The sequence below is a fragment of the Penicillium cosmopolitanum genome (genome assembly GCF_028827165.1).
Source record: "Penicillium cosmopolitanum strain IBT 29677 chromosome Unknown utg000006l:49.0-5199605.0:1.0-5204138.0, whole genome shotgun sequence".
Taxonomy (NCBI): Eukaryota; Fungi; Ascomycota; class Eurotiomycetes; order Eurotiales; family Aspergillaceae; genus Penicillium; species Penicillium cosmopolitanum.
The window spans coordinates 1,957,643-1,977,658 of NW_026622676.1; the positions used below are offsets into that span (position 1 = coordinate 1,957,643).

At 49.2% G+C, this 20,016-nt stretch overlaps 7 protein-coding genes across 7 annotated transcripts; 4 read left to right on the forward strand and 3 right to left on the reverse strand.

The window, feature by feature from the left end:
• Positions 1–91: 91 nt before the first annotated feature.
• On the forward strand, positions 92–2,636 carry N7509_005283 (putative phosphoinositide-specific phospholipase C; the record flags this gene model as incomplete). The annotated part of the gene is made up of 4 exons (XM_056629920.1): positions 92–484; positions 589–1,453; positions 1,507–2,107; positions 2,228–2,636. The coding sequence occupies 4 exons, from the start codon at positions 92–94 to the stop codon at positions 2,634–2,636; spliced, it is 2,268 nt and encodes a 755-aa protein (XP_056489222.1).
• Positions 2,637–6,067: 3,431 nt separating this feature from the next.
• N7509_005284 (uncharacterized protein) lies at positions 6,068–6,467 on the forward strand (the record flags this gene model as incomplete). The annotated part of the gene is made up of 2 exons (XM_056629921.1): positions 6,068–6,162; positions 6,248–6,467. The coding sequence occupies 2 exons, from the start codon at positions 6,068–6,070 to the stop codon at positions 6,465–6,467; spliced, it is 315 nt and encodes a 104-aa protein (XP_056489223.1).
• A 220-nt stretch (positions 6,468–6,687) lies between these two features.
• Positions 6,688–8,636, reverse strand: N7509_005285 (putative transporter; the record flags this gene model as incomplete). Its single annotated transcript, XM_056629922.1, has 6 exons — positions 6,688–6,712; positions 6,769–6,852; positions 6,908–7,026; positions 7,084–7,924; positions 7,980–8,308; positions 8,379–8,636. The coding sequence occupies 6 exons, from the start codon at positions 8,634–8,636 to the stop codon at positions 6,688–6,690; spliced, it is 1,656 nt and encodes a 551-aa protein (XP_056489224.1).
• A 1,594-nt stretch (positions 8,637–10,230) lies between these two features.
• N7509_005286 (TauD/TfdA dioxygenase family protein) lies at positions 10,231–11,592 on the forward strand (the record flags this gene model as incomplete). Its single annotated transcript, XM_056629923.1, has 4 exons — positions 10,231–10,427; positions 10,503–10,711; positions 10,783–11,274; positions 11,345–11,592. The coding sequence occupies 4 exons, from the start codon at positions 10,231–10,233 to the stop codon at positions 11,590–11,592; spliced, it is 1,146 nt and encodes a 381-aa protein (XP_056489225.1).
• A 146-nt stretch (positions 11,593–11,738) lies between these two features.
• Positions 11,739–13,679, reverse strand: N7509_005287 (HECT-type E3 ubiquitin transferase; the record flags this gene model as incomplete). The annotated part of the gene is made up of 4 exons (XM_056629924.1): positions 11,739–12,059; positions 12,119–12,400; positions 12,522–12,782; positions 12,930–13,679. The coding sequence occupies 4 exons, from the start codon at positions 13,677–13,679 to the stop codon at positions 11,739–11,741; spliced, it is 1,614 nt and encodes a 537-aa protein (XP_056489226.1).
• Positions 13,680–14,241: 562 nt separating this feature from the next.
• Positions 14,242–15,540, reverse strand: N7509_005288 (NAD-dependent epimerase/dehydratase family protein; the record flags this gene model as incomplete). Its single annotated transcript, XM_056629925.1, has 1 exon — positions 14,242–15,540. The coding sequence occupies one exon, from the start codon at positions 15,538–15,540 to the stop codon at positions 14,242–14,244; it is 1,299 nt and encodes a 432-aa protein (XP_056489227.1).
• A 941-nt stretch (positions 15,541–16,481) lies between these two features.
• On the forward strand, positions 16,482–17,826 carry N7509_005289 (spherulation-specific family 4 protein; the record flags this gene model as incomplete). Its single annotated transcript, XM_056629926.1, has 3 exons — positions 16,482–16,558; positions 16,825–17,182; positions 17,506–17,826. 3 exons carry the CDS (start codon positions 16,482–16,484, stop codon positions 17,824–17,826), a joined length of 756 nt encoding a protein of 251 aa, XP_056489228.1.
• Positions 17,827–20,016: the final 2,190 nt, after the last annotated feature.

Sequence of the window (20,016 nt, forward strand, 5' to 3'; positions counted from 1 at the left end):
CGGAATAGTCGCATTCAAATCATTCTCCAATTTTGACTAAGAGGCCTTGCATTGCCGGAGAGCTCCTATTGGGAGTCCTACTGCAAAAGCCATGGAAGAAGTGGAGAATCTCGTTGAGCGGGCGCGTCACCTGTCACTGCACCCGTTAGAGTCGAAACCCATTGATAAGTTTCATGTCGGCATTGATACTCATCTATTGCGGATCTATGAGTCTATTGTGGCGTCTGAGACGACCAAGAATGAATTCCGCCAGACTGTCCAGGTCGAGACTGTCCCTGGTGCGGATGTATCGATTTCGGATCCTCTCGTCTCGATCGATACTTTTCGCTCGTATATGAAAAATGAGGTTTCAAGGGCCCAGGCTCCTGCTGAGGTGATGGATTGCTCGGCTCCTCTTTGTGATTACTTTGTTTCCTCCAGTCATAATACCTATTTGACTGGTAATCAGTTGTACAGTGATGCGGCTGCAAGTGCGTATACATCGGTGAGTCTAGCAGCTGATCTGCTTAAGCCATATGCGCTCTTGATTTAAGATTCGAGGATAAGATTGTTTATTAGTTTCTCAATGTGTGGCTGATAAACCTCTAGGTCCTTCTACGTGGTTGTCGCTCGGTTGAGATTGATGTTTGGGACGGCGAGCCGCTTTCACCCGACTCAAGTGAGAATGAAGAGACAAGCAGCGAGAGTAGCAGCGACTCGGAAAATGAGACCAAGAAAGCAAAGGGAGAAAAGGGACAAAACCAGGGGCTAAAGAGTCGGCTTAAGCAGAAGATCATGGCAAAAGCGGAGTCTGAGGAGAAACTCGTGCAAAGGTTGCCCAAGTCAGTGAGTGCGAAGCTGGGGCTCAAAGGTAAAGCGCCAGATACCACTGTTGCACCGCCTACAACAACAACGGAAGTCCCCAAGATTTCCACCAGTGCAGACGCAAATGTTGAGAAAGGAGAAACCAAGCCAGCTACAGGGCCGCCTTTAACCCAAGGAGCAATCAAGGGAGAGCCACGAGTCTTGCATGGACATACTCTGACCAAGGGGGCTTCTTTCCGTGAAATTGCCTATGCGATTAGGGACAGCGCTTTTGTGACGAGTGATCTGCCAGTAATTATCAGCTTTGAGGTCCATGCCAACCTAGAACAACAGCAGCTTATGGTTGATATCATCCACGATGCGTGGAAGGGATTATTGGTCGAGGTCCCGGCTAACACCCCGACGGAAAAACTGCCAACTTTGGCACAGTTGAAGGGAAAGATCCTAATTAAGACCAAGTCATTGCCACTAAAGGGGACAAAAGAGATTGACGAACAAGCGAAGGGGGAAGAGAGCGAGACAGAAGAATCTGAGGATAAGTCCGCATCACAGAACCAAAAGCCTGTGAAGCCTGTGAAGATCCTCGAGGCTTTGGCAAAGCTGGCTATTTATACGCGGGCATATCACTTCAGCCACTTTGACCAACCTGGTAAGCATTAGCACTTGGACGCTAGATTGAGAGAAATGCTGACTTGGCGACAGAGGCCAAGGACCCGGTCCATATCTTCTCGCTGTCTGAAAAGGGCGCGCGGGATGCCCACCTGAACTACCGTGACGCCCTATTTGAACACAATCGATCGTCCATGATGCGCATCTATCCCTTCGCGTTCCGAGTGAACTCTTCAAACCTAGACCCATCTTTCTACTGGCGGCGAGGCGCGCAGCTGGTTGCCTTGAACTGGCAGAACATGGACAAAGGCATGATGCTCAACCACGGGATGTTCGCCGGCACGCAAGGATGGGTCACCAAGCCGGCGGGGTACAAGAGCTCGGAATTGCACACCAATAGCATTAGTCGTGAGACGCTCGAGCTCACGATCGAAGTCTTCGCGGCCCAGGACTTATCCCTCCCGCCCAGCGATCATAGCGAGAAATGGTTCCGCCCGTATGTAAACTGCCAGTTGCATGTCGAGGAGCCCGAGAGTCTGGTTGCTGTTGGACAAGATGATGTGAGCTCAGATTCCGAGAAGAGCAGTTATCGCCGTTGTACAAAGAGTAAGTCGGGCATCAACCCGGATTTCGAGGGGCAGAAATTGGAGTTTCCGGCTGTGAGTGGAGTGGTTGAGAAGCTAAGTTTCCTCCGGTAAGTTGTCCTACCGATATCTTTTTCCTTGCCATGGTTTCTTTTTTCTTTCCTTTCTTTTTCCAATCCATTGTTGTCCCACCTGGTGCCGCCTATGCCTCGCGCATTTGTGTCACATAGCCGCATCGACAGGGGTGATCTTTGCGAGATCGAGCTTGAAGAATTCGTCATGCAAGAGCTGTTTGGTCGAATATTAAACATGGGCTTGCTCCTGGGTCTTTGCAGCTGCTCTTCTGGGCCAGGACTGCATCATCCTGACAGAGAACCGTGCAAGACCGTTCTCCCGGCTTCCCCGCATTCGCTGGACATGTCGTACCACCACCCTGAGTGTCCTCCGGCTAACAGCATTTTGCATATACACAGGTTCAAAATCAAGGATGACGAAATCGGTCGCGACTCACTGGCCGCGTGGGCGTGCATTCGGCTTGACCGACTTCGAGAGGGCTACCGGCTCGTCCATCTTCTCGACAGCACTGGGAAAAAGGCAGGGGGCATATTATTGGTTCGCATCACGAAGAAGACGTCCTGAGCAAGCAGCATGTGATGGGTCACTTTGTCTGGAATCTTTCTGTGGTGCAGCACATATCTCTTTTTATACAGATTCAGGGGCTCAAATGTATCTCTTTTTAAGATCACGAGCATATACTGCTTATCGCGCAGCGTAGTCAAGGAAACCTTAGGACTGTCGAGTGCCACAGATCAGGTTTCTTTAGCGCAGCCACATATGGCAAGCCACGAATCGTAGCTGTCCAGTCATCCTATTGTGGAGTGGGCTATCATCGTCATCCTTCTGCGAGGGCCCTGGGCTGTGTGCTGCATGTCATTCCATTCCAGTATCTGAATTCGAGCCTGCTGATCCTCGATGTGAAATGGACATAGTATATGTATGGATGAGATATTTGCCGAGATCGATGGCCGACGAGCTCGTTATTTCCAGAGATCAGATGAGCACGGCCGCGAGGGAGAATTCAATGCAACGCCGTTAAGCAAGGAGACTCCAGCGCCTCCGGTGTGATGCTGTGGCACAGCTCCCTGAGAGAGTCCCAAGGCTGCAGCAAACAGCGCATGGCAGAAATGATACGCAGCCAAAGAGGCAAACCTGAAGAATTGGGTGTTGTACCACAGGCAGCCTTCGACGTGCTGTTTGTATGCAAAGAATTTGCATGCTGCAGTGCATTTCCAGGCTAGATATGCGGCATGCGCGGCAACGCTGTTGATTGAAAGGGCCCATTGGAAAGAGGATTCAATAGCGTCGTCAAAAGGCGAGACCTTTGGGCAAAAATATCAAAGGTGATGTGATTGAAAAGGAAAGGGTGGGCTTCCATTGGTAAATAATCACGTTGACAAGGGTGATCCTGGACCAGCGAGAACGTGGAAAGTCAAGGGTCTGGGTACATACGACAGCGCCTGGCATGCGACAACCCGGGCCAGCAATGCAGTGCCAGCAGCAGGATACCGGTAGTTGCATTAGTCTACCTAAGCAAACAAGAAAGTTATGCTGCATGATGCGCGCCATCGAGCCCCACCAAGGTGGATTACCATGCGGCGTGCCGCTCCAGGAAATTGTAACCCCTGGACAGCGCTTGGATGGCCATTTATTTTCGAGGCCTTGGAGAACGTCGGTGAGCAAAAGCAAAGGTGTTGAAAGGCTTGCGTGGGGGCTGTTTGTGCGATGCATGTCCCGAGGGGTTTAAGGGACAGGGGGGTCAGTCAGAGTGGAGGGGATGGAAAGATCGACATGCCAAGCGACATGCATCAGATTGATCATCATGCGGCAGTGGAGAGAAAAGGGAAGCAAAGGTGATCGATAAATCCTCCGATTCCATGATACGGTTGAGGTGATGAGTGGCAGTCGTGGAAGAGGGTATTTTATACGGAGTACAGTGCTTGACTCGGAGAAGTGTGGTACGTAGATCGGGGATGTGATGCAGAGGACCAAGGAAGTGGATTCTGGACTATGCCCTTGTTCGGTCACCTCACCATATCTGTCGAAAAGCCATGTTGGGCGAGCCGCTGTCTCAGCTGAGAGGGTCTCTGTCGTGATAGACGATGGTGAAGGTGGATATGAAGAGTGTGGAGGGTTCACGCGTGGCACCCGCTGACAGCTTGAATTGGCATGCAGTATTCCGCATGATTGGAGCGTATGGAAATATTTAGACTTGGGAAGAACAGTCAAGACGTGGAGATGGACCAATAATCGGATGCCATCGAGCTGACTCGCTTAGCCCCTGACTGCAACCCCGCCGAGGTTGTCCGAGGCCGCGATCTGCCCCCAGGTTCCAGATTGATACGTCAACTTTGCTCCAAAAGCCCTGGCTCGATTGACGAGATGCGTGATGCACGTAACTCGATGGATATCTCGCTGTATGTGCCCGATACGGATTTCGTCCGCTCCGTTACTGGCATAGACTCGGCGTCGCAGGAGCAATACCAAGAGGGTATCAACAGGAGCAGGCATGAAGGATGCAGAGCAAACACCACAACGAACACCTCCGTGCTCGGACTACTCGGGAGGAGCCGAGTCTGTAATCGTGATTGGATGCTGGCATAAAGTGGCGCCCGCGCTAACAGAAAGCAATGCACTCTGATCCCTGGATCAGGCCAAGCTTGCCTGACTGGTCGATCGCAAGTATCGATGCCTCCAAATTTCATCCAGTCTCAATGGAACCAGCACTCTCTTTTTCCACGGGAACTTCCGAAAGAAGAGCAAAAAAATCCTGCGATCTTCAAATCCACCGATAAGATTTGGCTCGATCGCGGGCTTGCAAAAACTGGGTTTAGACGCAGACGAGGAGGGTTTGCGCTTCTATTCCCCTTTCGGTCGTCGTGCTTTATAAGGGCCCTTTCAGCCCAGTCTTCTTCCAAAAGTTGGAAGCAAAAGAGACCAGAAAAAAAGAAAGCAAGAAAGCGAAATTGGATTATCCTTGTTGTTGCCCTTCGAAGATTCGCTCTAGACCAAGGCACCGAGCAGCTACTCGAGAATAAACATCCTCCCCATCGTCTTCGATCACAATCATGACCAACTCCAAACAGTGTGGCGCCCCCGTGTGCTCGGCCTCCCCCACCGTGAACAAGGTTCGTCCGCTGAACTGAATCGTCGGTACTGGGGACTCTAGGATCAGCCCAAGTACTTTTGTGAGAAGCTGCTAACATTTCATCTCAGATGCCCGGTGTCCGGTGTCCCAGTTGTGAAGCAAAGGGTCAAGAGGTTTGGGTTATCCCTGGGAAGAGCTGTCATGTCTGTCATACGCCCTGTGCTTGAAATCCCACATACCTCATCCGATTCTCGTCATCCTCTACCTTCCAACTCGCATCATGGGCTGGCTGAAAAATAGCCACTCAGCCGCCAGACCTCCAAAATGAGGATGTATCATATGACCGTCACAAAAGGCATTGAGCGACTATACGGCGTTCCATTCCCATTTCCAACCATTTCCACGGCGTTCTCACGAATACGATTTGAGAATTCGTCTCAAAAGTCTCTCTGACAGAAGCCTCTACCACCATCATAGGTACGGGCCCCGAAGAGGCACTGACTCAGATGACAGGGTCATCGGGTCTTTTTTATACTTCGGTGACAGGAACTAGAAACAGTGTTCCAACGCGAGGACTTTCTTCCTTCTCTTTGTGATTTTGATATCTTGACTTCGAATTTTGCATGTGGTCCATCCGCGGCGTATGCTAGCCGGCGTTAATATAAACATCTTTTCTATTCAAGCCCTGGAGAGAAAATCTTGCCTTCCGTATATTTAGCCTCATTCTAGCTCACGACCTACTTTCTAGAACCCCCTCGTTCGTACTTTTGTCCCCGTATACATATCCACGTGACAGTTGGCAATGACATCACCCCACCTCTACACGTGCTGCTTCCATTAATAATAAACCAACACATTTTCAACGCTAGAACACAAGATAATCAATACATTTCTTTTCTCGCGATCATTTGAGAGGGAATGCAGCATGGCGGACACATACCCTATCGGGAGTCGCTCGGAGAGCGAGCGTCTGGTACGGGACTGGGGCTTCAAACATGTCTTCACCTGGTCAGACGGAAGGTATGTCGATATTATTTGACTATATAGTAGCACATGTGATGTATCAGGAAGTAACTGTACGCTAACTTGAATTTTGATGATCCAGTAATGCTTACTACTCGCCTCACACGCATGGTGGCCTTACAACCCACCTCATCCGCCGAGGTACCTTCACAGTCACATATCCGGAAGATAACTCTAGCATCCACGGCGGCGAAGTCAAAAAAGAAACCTTTGGCGTTGGGGCCAGAATTGATGTACCTGCAGGGAAAGTCCATGAGGTTTGGATCGGTGATGAGGGGTGCGAGTATGTGATTGGGGAGTAGACGACTTGTTTCAGGAAGTACAGACGCATTCAAGTTCTGTTTGGGGATGGTCGTGGAGAGACCAATATACCTGAAAGATTACGAAGAATTAAAGATAATATAGTCATGATTATTCAAGTTATACCCATGCATCAAGCTGGGTATCTAGTCTGTTTCTACATCTAGGAACACGATTTTATATTCCTTTTTTCTAGACAACGCCTGCGTGGTCTAGTTGTGTCTAGTGCAGAAAGCGGAAATCGACTCTATGAGGACAAATTAGTTATTGCGCATGGTTTTGCAGGATAGTATTAGGACATACCGCTTATTGCCACGATGTTGATTTTCGGCCACATATCGCTCTCGCTCTTCACTGGTCATGTTGTCCCAGACAGCGGCATTTTTCCTGCATTGTATTAGATAATATTCAAAAGAGATGAGTTAGAGTGAACATGACTTACTTGTTGCGCCACACATAGTAGTAATTAGCAATGATGAACATCACCAAACTCCATGCCGCAAGACCAATCAACACCGCATTTCCAGTTCGGTACAGCGGCTTGTCATCTTCTCGATAGATCTGTTTAAAAATTGATTAGTTGGGCGTCGCTAAAGTATCTGAGTTGTGTGTACTCACATTGTTTCCAATGATGTTGCTAACCTGCACCATCATATTGTAGAGTGCAGTTGCAACGGTCCGAGTGCGAACAGTACCCGCATTCCGCGATGTGATTGCAACGACGATGGCATGAACGTAAGGCATACCAATGAGCAAAGTCAAAAGTGCCCAGCGAGCCCAGGGACTGGCACCACTAGGAAGTACCTCGAGTGCAATGAGCAGGATGATAGCCCAGAGCTCGGCACCGACACCCAGAAGCAGACGGATATTGAATCTCTCAGAAATCCATGTCCAGATGAGCAAGTTGATAATAAATATGACGGACGCCGGAATGGCGAGCAAGTTGGTGTGGAAAGTGCTGAAGCCCAGCGACTTCAGTTGCAGACTGATATAGGATGTCGCCGGCGTATTGGCAATCATCCAGGTCAATCCGAGCAGGTAGATGACCCACATGTCGTAGTCCTTCAGAGCGTGCCACAGCATGCGGGGAGTAACGGCCTGACGGTTGTGCATGCCACCCTTACTGGGGTCGTCGCGAAGAATACGGTTGACCATGATCTTTTCCTCCTTCTCGTTGAACCATCCGTCCTTGCCACGGAATCTACCGGCAGTTTGAGTGGGCGAAGGAGGCATCCAGAAGGCGGCAACAATACCGATTAAACCGGTGATCAAACCCTCGAACGCGAATAGGTATCGCCAGCCTCCTGTACCATCTGAACCGCGAATATGCAGGAATCCAAACGCAAGGAACGCGCTCACAATTGAAGTGCCTTGGTAGGCGACCCAGAAGTAACTCAGACGAATGGGCAACTCCTTGGACTTGTACCAGAACGAGAGGAATAGAATAGTATCAGGGATGCTTGTGAAGTGTTAGTAGATAGAAGAAATGTACATCCAAGTCCGATAAAACTTACAAACCACCCTCGAGAAGACCCAGCAGAGCTCTGGTCACAAAATAGGTGCTTCGGTTCTTAACAAAAGCTTGGCAGGCAGCGACCAAACTCCAAGAGACCATTTGAACAGGAATCCAGCGATCGGGACCGAACCACTTCGAAAGCAATTGGGATGGAAGTTCAGCAAATAGGAAAGTCAAAAGGAAAATTGTCTGTCCGGTGTTGTAGTCATTGGTGTTCATGCCCAAGTCACCCAACATGTTGTCAGATGTAGCTTGGACGACATTTCCTCGATCGAGCTGCAACGCAAAGAATGTGACACAGGCAAATGTACAGACACGCCAGTCAATCTGCGGGTTTTTGTCAGTATATTGAGTTCATAGAAACCAAAGCAGCCTTGACAAACTATTGTTAACACACCTTTTTCACAACGGCCTTTTCCTCCTCTTCGGTCCACTCGAATTCCGGGTCCCAGCGATGATAACCCTCATACTCCGGGATAGGCTTGTAGTATCGGGGGTCCTCGGTGGTATCAAAGGCACAGTCGATTGTCTTAACGGTGCCTCGGTGACCGGTCAAAGTAGAATCAGAGTCACTTGCAGATTCAACTCGGGGCACGACCTTCGTATCATAGTTGTCCGCGTCGGAGCCGGTAGTCTTCGCCTCCTCTATCGTCATATTTGCAACTATGGATCGGCAAATTCGATCTGGTGCAGCAAAGCAAGAATGATTGAGACTGATCTAGAAAATAACGGACATTACCAGCTATAAGAAGGGCCCGAGCAAGCACGAAAAAAAAGTTGGTCCATGAACCGACTATCAGCCATCCTAGCCCTCTATCACGCCATAGTCTGTGGCAGACGCGGACAATCAGATCTCAGCCTTGAAGTCGCTACAGATAAGCCACGAGGTGGATCGGACGTGCATCTAGGTCCGATCTGCTGCACGTCGGCTGCCCTGGCTCTTTCTAACCAGGAAGGTGGTCGGGTAGTCCAATGAGTGAATGAACGGTTTTGACAGCATAAATGTGCTCATACTCGTGGCGAGGGGGGATTGCGTTACAAAGTAGACCCAAGCGGACAAATGCCGTGATCTAGAGTGAAACAAAGGGGGAGAAAAAAGTAAAGCAGGGCTGGGAGCTGCTTAATTCGTCCATAACTCCCGACCCAACTGATAATGGGTACGTGGGAGCTTGCCAGTGAAGCGTCTGCTTGGCCGAAGCACGCAAGACGGTTTGAACTGACGTTAGGCTCAGCGAGTCAAATCCAGTGGAATACGCATGGATTTCGTTTTAGCTCGACCCCACTGGATGCTCCACTTGATGGAGTCGCGGCGTTGACCCGAATTACTGCGTCATTACTTTGTTTTCTATAATTATGAATCGATTCCAGAGCAAGAATTTCGACCTTTCAAGATTTTAGGGGTGAAAAGGATATTATGATCTTCACGGTGTTGGAGTTTAAGCATTCTATCTATCATCATCTATTTATTGCACAATCGCCCACCGGGGCTACGAGTAGGTTAGTAGCTTTACTCCGTGCTCAATCTGGTCAATCGGCTACGAAGCCATAAGCCGAATTATTAAATCCCTGTGCCAATCAGTATTCTGCAGCGCCTCTAAATCTCTTATATTTTGACAGAACTCACTCCCTAAAACCTCCGAGTGGTAAAAGCCGAGGGTTCAAGTTTTGGTGTTGCTCGCCTTGCGTGAGGTCGGTCGAGGAGCACGCCATCGTGAGGGGGAACAAGCAGAACAGAACAACAAAAAGAAAAGTTCACAAGCAATTCGTATTATTTTATTGATTTGCGAACTTCAGGTCTATTTGGGGTACTCTGTACTCCGTACCCAGTCGCACGCCATCAAAATCCCCCCAAATGGTCCGGTTGGTCGCTACAATCTTGTCATCACGCCATTTGTGACATGCATAACGCAGCCCAGGGCCAACAGAAATGAAGGCATTCCGACCACCCGATCACCCCGCAATCTACTACCTGCCAGAGTAGGCACTGATCGCAGATTCCAAGGTTCAAGTTGACAAAGCATATTCGGATTATATTTCGGGCGAGAGACTCACTCCGCGGTCATTGCGCAATCATGAGTCGGAGTATTATTGGCCTGGTATATAATTAAAACGTATCTGCTCCTTGAATAGACCGAAATTGTTCCTGTGAAGTGCTATACTTGAGAATAGCGAGGCTTCAGGTTTCCAAATATCTTATCAAACCTCAACTACTGGAGTTTACTCAATAACCCTCCATTCAATCAAAGATCATGGCCCCTGCTCTCACTGAGACCGTGGGTCTCCGCGATGCCACATTCAAGGTGGCTCACAAGACCGATGCCGGCCATAACAAGGAGAACTTGATCGGATATAAATATGAAAAGGACCCGGAGTTGAAGGGCACCGACAAGATTGCTCCCGCTGCCTATCCCAACTATCTGCCTGTTTGGGACAACGAAACCGCCAGGTAAACAATATCAATAGCCGGACGATACAACTCGTTGGAAGATATCGCAAGGAAATATCACTAACATTGACATAGATATCCTCCTCTGACACTCTTCGAGCACTACGACCACGGCAAAGATGCAGACCCTACATTTCCCGATCTCTTCCCTAAGGATGGTCCCGCTCAAGTAGATCAAATTACCCCTTTCATCGGCTCCGAAATCCACAATGTACAATTGAGCAAGCTCTCACAGGCTGGCAAGGACCAGCTAGCCCTCTACGTCGCTCAGCGTCGAGTAGTTGGTATGTTCAAGCTCCACTTCCCCGCAAGATCAATTTTCATTCAATCCTAGACTCTAACGCTCTATATATAGCCTTCCGCGATCAGGACTTCGCAACCCTCCCCATCCAAGAAGCCGTTGACTGGGCTGGCTACTTCGGTCGTCACCACATTCACCAAACATCGGGTGCCCCCAAGGGATTCCCAGAAATCCACCTGGTCTTCCGAGGTGCGGACGATCGCACTGGCGCCAATTTCCTGGCACAGCGCACCAACACAATTACCTGGCACTCGGATGTCACTTTTGAAAAGCAGCCACCCGGAACAACATTCCTCTATGTTCTCGATGGTCCCACTACCGGTGGCGACACGCTCTTCGCCGACATGGCGCAGGCCTATAAGCGGCTGTCTCCAGAGTTCCAGAAGCGACTGCACGGACTGAAGGCCATTCACTCGGGTGTTGAACAGGTAAATGCTAGTCTGAATGGCGGCGGAATTGCGCGCCGTGACCCCGTCGTTTCAGAGCACCCTATTGTTCGTACTCACCCAGTAACGGGCGAGAAGGCCCTATACGTCAACCCGCAATGTGAGCACCATCCCCACCCTTCCTTTCAATATGCCTGAAAATGACCCAGGAGTACTGACAACTGTTGTAGTCACCCGATCCATCGTCGGATACAAGAAGGAGGAGTCGGACTACCTGCTCAAATTCCTTTATGACCACATCGCGCTGTCGCAAGACTTGCAGGCCCGCATCCGATGGAAGTCTGGTACAGTGGTCGTCTGGGATAACCGCATTGCATGCCACTCTGCCGTATTCGATTGGGAGGATGGTCAGCGCCGACACATTGCCCGTCTGACTCCACAGGCTGAACAGCCGTATGAGACTCCCTATGAGGGATAGAAAAGCTTGATTGTAATAAAAGATTGGATTAATGATACACCAAATCGATGAAATATGCCGATTATATGTGCTTCTTGAACTGTAGTTTGGAGATAAACGATGCATCGCGTGGGGAGGTGATAGGCGGCATAAACACGTAAATATCCTCAGATCGAAGCAGAGGCAGAGGTGGCCGTTTGCTCACGGCTGAATCGGCTCAACAAGCCGACGTGCCATTCGTTAAACCTTCTCGCTGAAACAGGAAGCATGTTGTTGCTTTTTTCGAGGGAGGAGGATAAGGATTGTAGAATCGAAGAGGGCAATTCGAGCTCTTCCACCGATAATGGGCTGACTTTTCCAAGTTCTGGGTTGAGGAGTTTGTCCACGTCATCAACGTTCTGATAGAACACTTTCATGGCTTGTTGGGCGTTGATACTGTACCCGGAAGAGGAATTCGAATAGCGTAGGTTGGGGTTGAAGACCCAGAGCTGAAAATTCATGTGAGTATTTGGATTCCAATGTTAGGGTATCAAGGGAGAGAGTATACCAATAGTCCACTTTTTTGGCCGCAATGAACGACGAATCTTCGAGCGCTCTCACGCTCGATCAGCTCCAGCAATTGTGCCGCGACAATCATCTCTTTGGGGTGGCTTTGCCATTCTTCGTCTGGAACAGGGGCGGGATTTGTGTTCAAGGAAACATTTGCTTTGAGTAGTCGCCATCCATTGGCCGACGAATCTTCCATGCCAATAATAGTGCTGCAGTTCATGCACTCTAATGTTCGTCGTTCTGAAACCCCGGTACTGGATTTGGCTTCCTCTTGATTGCTCTAAAAGAATGGCGGGTTAGCACAGCTGGTTCTAGAGAATACAAGAAAAACAAGGCTAAGGCAATTGAAAGTATTCGATTTGTGATTGGATATAAGCCCAGAAAATGCTTAAGGGCAAGACGTATAGACATATTGTTTTATGTGCCTCCTCAAAAGCGATGGCGGCCCCACTGTTCTGGGAAGGTTCCAAAGAATCCAGACCGCCGTCAACAACGAAGAGTGTGCTTAGAAAACGAACAGAGACAGCAGCCATAAATGCTACCAAGTCTGTCAGCAAAGGTTGGCGAAATCCATCTAGCGAGAGAGGATATCTGCCTTCCAGAGCCGTAGACTCGAAAGCCGAAATGGCTGCCATCTGACTGAACGCGATATGCACAGACATCTGTCTAGGGCAATAGTATCGGAGGCCACCCCATGGGCATGAAATGGTCTCCTTCTGGTTGCCCGGATGAAAAGAAAATGCGGTTTCAAGGTATGAAAGCGAGTTCGATTTATGAAAATAATAACATGATATCTGGGGTAATCTCACCTTTTGCAAGCCTACACAGTCGGACTCCGCCAGTAGGAAAGTAGCCACGTCGATCAGGACAGTAGCAGGGATCGCTTCAACACGACTGGATGCCCCGTATCCCTTAATCTGGGCACTTTGCTCCTCAATCTTGAGAGCGGCTGTGGCTTCGGACTTTGGGTCGTCCTCGTGGGGGTCAGGCTTGTGACAGTGCCAGAAGTCCATCATCTCCGCCCAATTCCCACTTGGTAAATCTTTCCAGTCCCATTTAGCCGGAATCTCAGTCCCTTCTTCTTCCGGTATATTTGCGGACATTGCTGGATCGAGGAAGGTCGCGCCACACTTTCGGCAACGAATACGGGTCGAGGAAGACATATCCGCAGCTGTCCAGGGTACGTAATCATCCATAATTTCGTCGCGAGGTGCGAGAGCCGGCTCCTTGGCATCGATCTGCATCCTAAAAGAGTAGTCATGGCTGGTACCCTTGGATTGGGACGGATTGTGCATGATTGTTGGGCTGGCGCTCGTGTTCAATGCTCGGCGAGACGCGTCGTTGACGCGTGCCGGGAGCTTGATTGTCTCTGACACATCTTGGTAAGGCTCGGAGAGCGAGACTGTGACTGCCTTGCAGGATTCTGATAGCTGTATGGTCGGTCGGACGTTATTTAGTGCACTGATTTGGGGCAGGGAAAGGTAGAGGGTGATTTGGCGGATATTAGGCAGGAGCTCGGCGTGTAGATAGAGGAAACTATCTGGACCTGAGCGGGACATTTCCAGTCCTTTTCCGCCGTGGAATGATTGGGGTTCAATCCTTATGTAGATCAAGACAGCAGAGGAACCTAGGAAGCTTCCTCGGCTCGGCGGTCGAAGCTGGCGCGCGGGATATCACGTGACAGTCGTCCCTCACGTGCAGATTGACATCGCAATTTCGCCTGTCATCGTCAACGTTGACCCTCCAGCCAAGTTTGAAACCAGCATCATCGGAAACTGGTCTGTTCTCATGGATATCTACTGACTACATTGCTCTGATTGTTTCTGGTAATGAAATGCTTGCTTTTCGGTTAGATGTATCCAGAAATCGAAGTACATACATGAGAATCAACAAAAATATAAAAGAACAAGATGATCAACAAACGTCGCTCACAGGACCATCCCCAGCCATTATTAATCACATAATAGATATCATCAAACCGAAAGAGAAAAAAAAGATGAAGAAGAAACAGGAAATCTTCTAGACACAGCCAGTCAGGAGTGTGCCAACAGCAGGCTTATCGTCATATGCAAATATTCGTGACAAAAGAAAAGAAAATATTCAGGACAAAATTTGAACGCATCAAGAGGATTGTTGCGGGGTCAGCCCGCTAACATGCAAGAAGTTGCAAATATCTTCACAAGCATTTTTCAAAGACTTCTCCGTTTTCCACTTGAGCTCTTCCCGGGATCGGTCTGCGACTGCGACACAGTAGCCAACGTCACCTGGACGACGATCGGCTTCCTTTCGAGCGATGGGCTTAGAGGAAACAGCCTCCATGGTGGTAACCACATCCAAAACGGAATTTCCACACCCTGTGCCGAGGTTGAATGTGCGGAAGTTCTCAATCAACCTCCCTTCATTCGCAGTGCTGAGAGCTGCGATGTGACCACGAGCCAGGTCAGTAACATGGATGAAGTCTCGGACCGCAGTGCCGTCCACAGTATCCCAGTCGCTTCCGAACATCTGCAGCTGAGTATACTCACCAGTCATCACCTTGGTGACAACAGGGAGCAGATTGGTGGGAGCCTGTCTCGGGTCCTCGCCCAGAACACCGGAAGAATCACATCCGACTGGGTTGAAGTATCGAAGCGCAACGATGGTCCATTCGGGATCGGACTCCGCAAGATCGGCAAGAATACTTTCACAGATCCATTTCGTGCGTCCATAAGGATTCGTGATGCCCGTGGATCCAGGCTGAGCTGTTTGCACAACACCGGCGTCGTCGGTGTACTCTTCTGGCTTGTGTACGCAAAGCTCCTCCTTCAACGGTAGACCCGAAGTCGCGAGAGTGCCATACACGGTTGCTGAAGAAGAGAAGATGAAAGTCTTGATGCCAAAATCGCCAAGAGTTGTCGCGAAGTCGATCAGACCGCCGACATTATTGGCATAATACTTCAACGGGTGTCGAATGCTTTCTTCGACGGCCTTGTAAGCCGCGAAGTGGATCACACCTGCGATCTTGGATTTTGGGGTCCCCCATCGTGACGGGAGCTGATATTCCTCCAGCAGAGGTCGAAGAGATGCAGTATCTCTATAATCATGTTGGTGTAGCCTCAAAGATGGCATTTTTGTTCCATTTTCGCTGTGGAACTTTTGGGCAAGTTCACTAATGCGGTCGAAGACGACCTTGAACGCATTGCTGAGGTTGTCAATGACAATGACATTATAGTTGGCCTTGAGCAATTCCAGGGTGGTATGACTTCCAATAAAACCCAAGCCACCGGTGACAAGGATATGCTGATTTTCCGATGGCAATCTTTGCAGAAGCTCATCGAGATTGTCGAATAGCACGGACGACTCGGTGGCCGGTGTGTCCACTGAGGCAGGCGAGTCAGTCTCCACAGGAGTGCTCGCATCTGACCTCCGACGACTGTCCATGGTAGGCAGTTGATTGAATATGAAGAAGAAATGGGGAGTGTTGTGATGTGGACTTGTGCTGATAAACAACTGATGTCGACGTCTTTGTAACAGATTGTCTACCACACTGAGAAAGAAAGAGGACTTTATACGCTTTTTGAGACAGTGAATGAGATCCGCCGGAACCCACAGGCCGCTACGCTTGATTTATACACTTCACGGAGACCCCGTGCGGCGTTGCTGCCTCGGAATCCTCGTTTAGCTTCGATTATGCCAATTGTGGCATGTCATGACAACCGAATGAACAAGGAATCAGCAACGTCCTCTCACCGGCAAAAATGGACTGTGATAATACAAAATCAATGACGCATAAGCCGACATGAAAAACGAACAGAAGGGGCAAAAGTGAGTGCAACCAAAGAAGAGTCGGACACGATACCCGTGGTGGGCCGATTATGCGGCTGGACCTTGTGTCTCCGTCCCTTTTTTTTTATTTTCTCCAGACCCTAAGCGCCTCCGGTGGATGGCGCAGGGCCCTAAACTTGCATGGCTCTGATCTAAGATCCTGCATCTCATGGCCGAAACCCGCTCTGGTCGATTTGGGGCGACGCAGCAACGGGGCAGGGCTGGGCCTGGTCGACTTTCGTTTTTTCCGAACTGCCAATACCTATGTTTCACTTCGCGGTTTTTTTATATGGAACAATAGCAATTCTGATTCCCTTTGAATCCACTTTAGATTTCCTTTTCAACCTGGTTCCCTCCCTTCTTTTAGTTCCACCCCATTCTACCCATGTCCACCAACATGTCCACCACAGACGCTGAAAAGCACGTGAGTTCGCGCGGCTGTCTTAAATCGAGACGCTCTCGAATTATTGCAGGCCTTGTTGTCCTCATTGTGATTCTTGCCGCCGTCATCCCCCCCCGTCGTCGTCACCACCCTTCGCAAGAAACACAATAACAGCATGGGTCCAAAGTCCAAAGTTTTCGTACCACTTTATGTGTACCCTGCCCCGGGGGCATGGTCTCCGCTTGAAGATGTGTATGTTTCACTCTTTCAATTCAGCCCAATACAGACCCCTACCCGATCCCTTCCCCGGTCCCCAAGCCCAATTCAATCCCAAGCCACAGGTATAGCCCGCCACATACAAGTTGCGGCATGGATAATATCCTGCCGTCTGGTCTGGGCGACCACATCAGAGAGCATCCCCACCGTGGCATATTCTCTATCCCAAGAAGGCATTTGAAAAAAACCAGTAAACTACAAAAAAAAGCCCCCAAAGATGCTGATTGGAAAACCCACACTAGGATCTCTACCCACCCAGACGTCAATTTTACTGTCGTAATCAATCCAGGAAACGGGCCAGGGCCTAACTCGCTGCCGGATGCGAATTACACTCGTGAAATTCCAAAGCTCGCTTCCCACGCGAATGTTCGCCTTCTGGGATACGTCCACACTACCTATGCCCAGCGTAACATTTCTCTTGTCCAAAAGGACATTGAAACTTACGCGGCATGGCCGACGAATTCCTCAAACCCGGACTTAGCTGTTCGGGGTATATTCTTCGATGAGACTCCCCAGGCATACAGTGCCCATTCCTTGGCTTACCTGCAAAATATGACGGACCTTGTCAGGGGTCTGAAAGGGCTTGGTTCCGACCCATTTGTGAGTTTCATTTTTTCAATTCTCTTTTCCCCATTCGACTTGTTTTGCTTGAACAAATTTGTGGCTCTACTTGCGCCTCATTCCCCTTGCATGACCTCTTCATTCACAACCCCCCCATCCTCCCCCACTACCATACCCTGGTTCACGCGTGGTTCTATTCCTGGAGCCACACATTTCAACCATTGATTCATGTTTGGGCCGGAGTTTAAAAAAAGAGGAGAAAAATAAAATCTCCCCAAAGTCATGCATTCCTACTATTGAAAGCCCTTTATTTCCCTTTCTGGTCTTTCGAAGCGAATCCCTGAAACTAACCAAGTCGCCAGGTCGTCCACAACCCTGGCGCCATCCCAGACTCTCGGTACTTACCTTCGGCCGACTCAACTGTCGTATTCGAAGAAACTTACAACACCTTTGAAACGCGGAATGGAGCTAACCTGTTCACGGCGATCCCGGACAGCAATCGCTCGCAGCTATGTGCCGTGATCCATTCAGTACCCGATACCGTGGAGGGATCGAAGCTGCGCGAACTAGTGAAGGAGGCCCGCAAGGTGGCGGATGAGCTTTTCATCACTCATCTTAATACCAACTACTATGCTAGCTTTGGGAACCAGTGGAGCGAGTTTGTTGATTTGATGGCAGCATGAGCATGAGATGCCTGATGGCGTTGCCGGGAAAGGATATTCCGCTATGGTCTGTTCTAATGAAGTCATGATGTGTTGAATGATGCGTGTTTTTTTCTTAGTTAATACTAGTTGGGAATAGTAGATGATGATTAATTTCTTTTTTTTGTTGATCACTCGTCCACGTTGACGTTGACGTTATGAGCTCTCGTTCTCCCAATCATCTGATAGATGATCGGTTGCCTTAGCGTGATGTAGAAATTCCACCACTGCCTGTTTTTGATTTTTTTCCCTTGCCTTCAACGGATGACCCAAGAAACTAGTTGCAGGTTTTGGGAGTCCGAGAGAGATGCCAAGACTTGATAAATTGAAGAAATAAAATCATCGTGAAAGAAAACAAAAGGACGTGTAGGTGGAACCGGTGTAGACTCCTCTTTTGGGAAAAGTGCAGACATGAAGTCGGGCCCGCCCATCGTTGTACGGTAATTTTCAAACTAGAGTTCGTATTCGTACATCGTACGCCCCACCCCGTTAGCTTAGCCAGACTGTTCCCAATAGCACGGCATTTTCTCGTGGCGTTTCAAAATCCATAGTTCTGGCTGGGCATCATGGTTTTCGAGCCCTAGTTTAGCCAGCTCGAAGCGAATTGCTGCTACGAAGTACGATCTCATCACTTCCATGGTTAGAAAAGCCAATGACTTATCCAAATGGTTAGTCGGGCAGGAAAGTTGGTGATGATGCATAGAGCTGAGGTTTCTACAAGCGCTGAAAGAAAGAAAAAAGCAAAATCGAAGAAAGTGATAAGTCACCTTCCCTACTGGGAAGACAGATGAAGCCATACATACTTGTTTTTCCAAGTTGCCGCTGACTTGACCAGTCGGAGAGGCAGTACACCGCACCATGAGACATTACTTGGCAAGATTGACCAATAAAATACTCTAATCCCGTCACATCTCCTAAAGACAAAAAGGTCCAGCGCATCTACCTACTCTAGAGCAAACTAGCTAAAGGCATTCTCCCTGCGTGTCTCAAGAACAGATGCAGGTAAATTGACGTTACTACCACCGTGGCAGAGACGTCCAAAAATAGTCAGACATAGATGAAAGCATTCCAGGGTCCTGCAATTTGACGCAGTGTTACTGATCAACCGAAAGTTAGGGAGAGCGGTGGGGAGACCTGAGAACCTGAGACAACAACGTGATACCTGACAAAGATATCAGCAGCAGATGCATACGGGTACTCTAGATGAAGCTACTATGGGTGTTACGACACAACGCTGCGATGGCACAGAAACACCGCAAACAAGTATGGACCCTAGATGTATTTTGAACTAGTATTATTCTCTTCCAAAGGGACATTGAAAAGTCGGAGGTTTGAAATGAAAATTTTAGACTCGAGCTTACTGTGCCAGGAACCGGTTACACACGGTGCTCCCCGAGCTTGACAACGAAATGCACAATGAAAAATCGTTAATCCATTAACACCGTGAGTAATTCAGCAATTCTCCGTACACCGGTTACACAAAACAGTACATCTCCATCCTGGGTTGCCTCTCCACATTCTGTGGCCCGTGAGAGTTTCGATCCGTTTCCTGGTAAACTAGTACGGCAGTGCATCTACCGAAGAGACTAACGACAAAACCAGTATGAGAGAGGAAAATCCCTCCGATCCGCGTAGTCTGATCTAGCTTATTTGAGGCCTTGGGAGAGTTAATCTGCTACTACGGAGTACATAGAACTTAGATTACGAATTCACTAACTATTCAGAGATATAAATCGACATGGTCGGTTTGAGGCCGGAGAAAAGTGCATCAGGCCCCGTACTATTTGCAAACTTGAACTGTTTCACCATCCATAGGGGGCGGGGAACTCTAAGGGTTAGCAGGCTGGCTACTCGTAAAGTATGTAGGTACAGTGCGTGAAGTCCAACATCGGGGGCCGTTTGTTAATTACCCGGGCTACGCCTTCATGCCCACATACCCAGCCACCGGGGTCGGGGGCTGATGATTAACAGAACTTGAACCGAGCAACCGTTCCATTCAACAGGCATGCAGGACAAGAACGAACTCCTGTTCAGCCTCGGGGGCAAATAGTAATCATTCAAATGGTCAACCTCCGACCGCCGCATCACCCGAAAGGATCGGATCCCGACCGCAAGAAGTTCTGGAATGGCTTGGCGGTGTGAGAAAAAAGTAGGTCCAATCCTGCAGCTCGC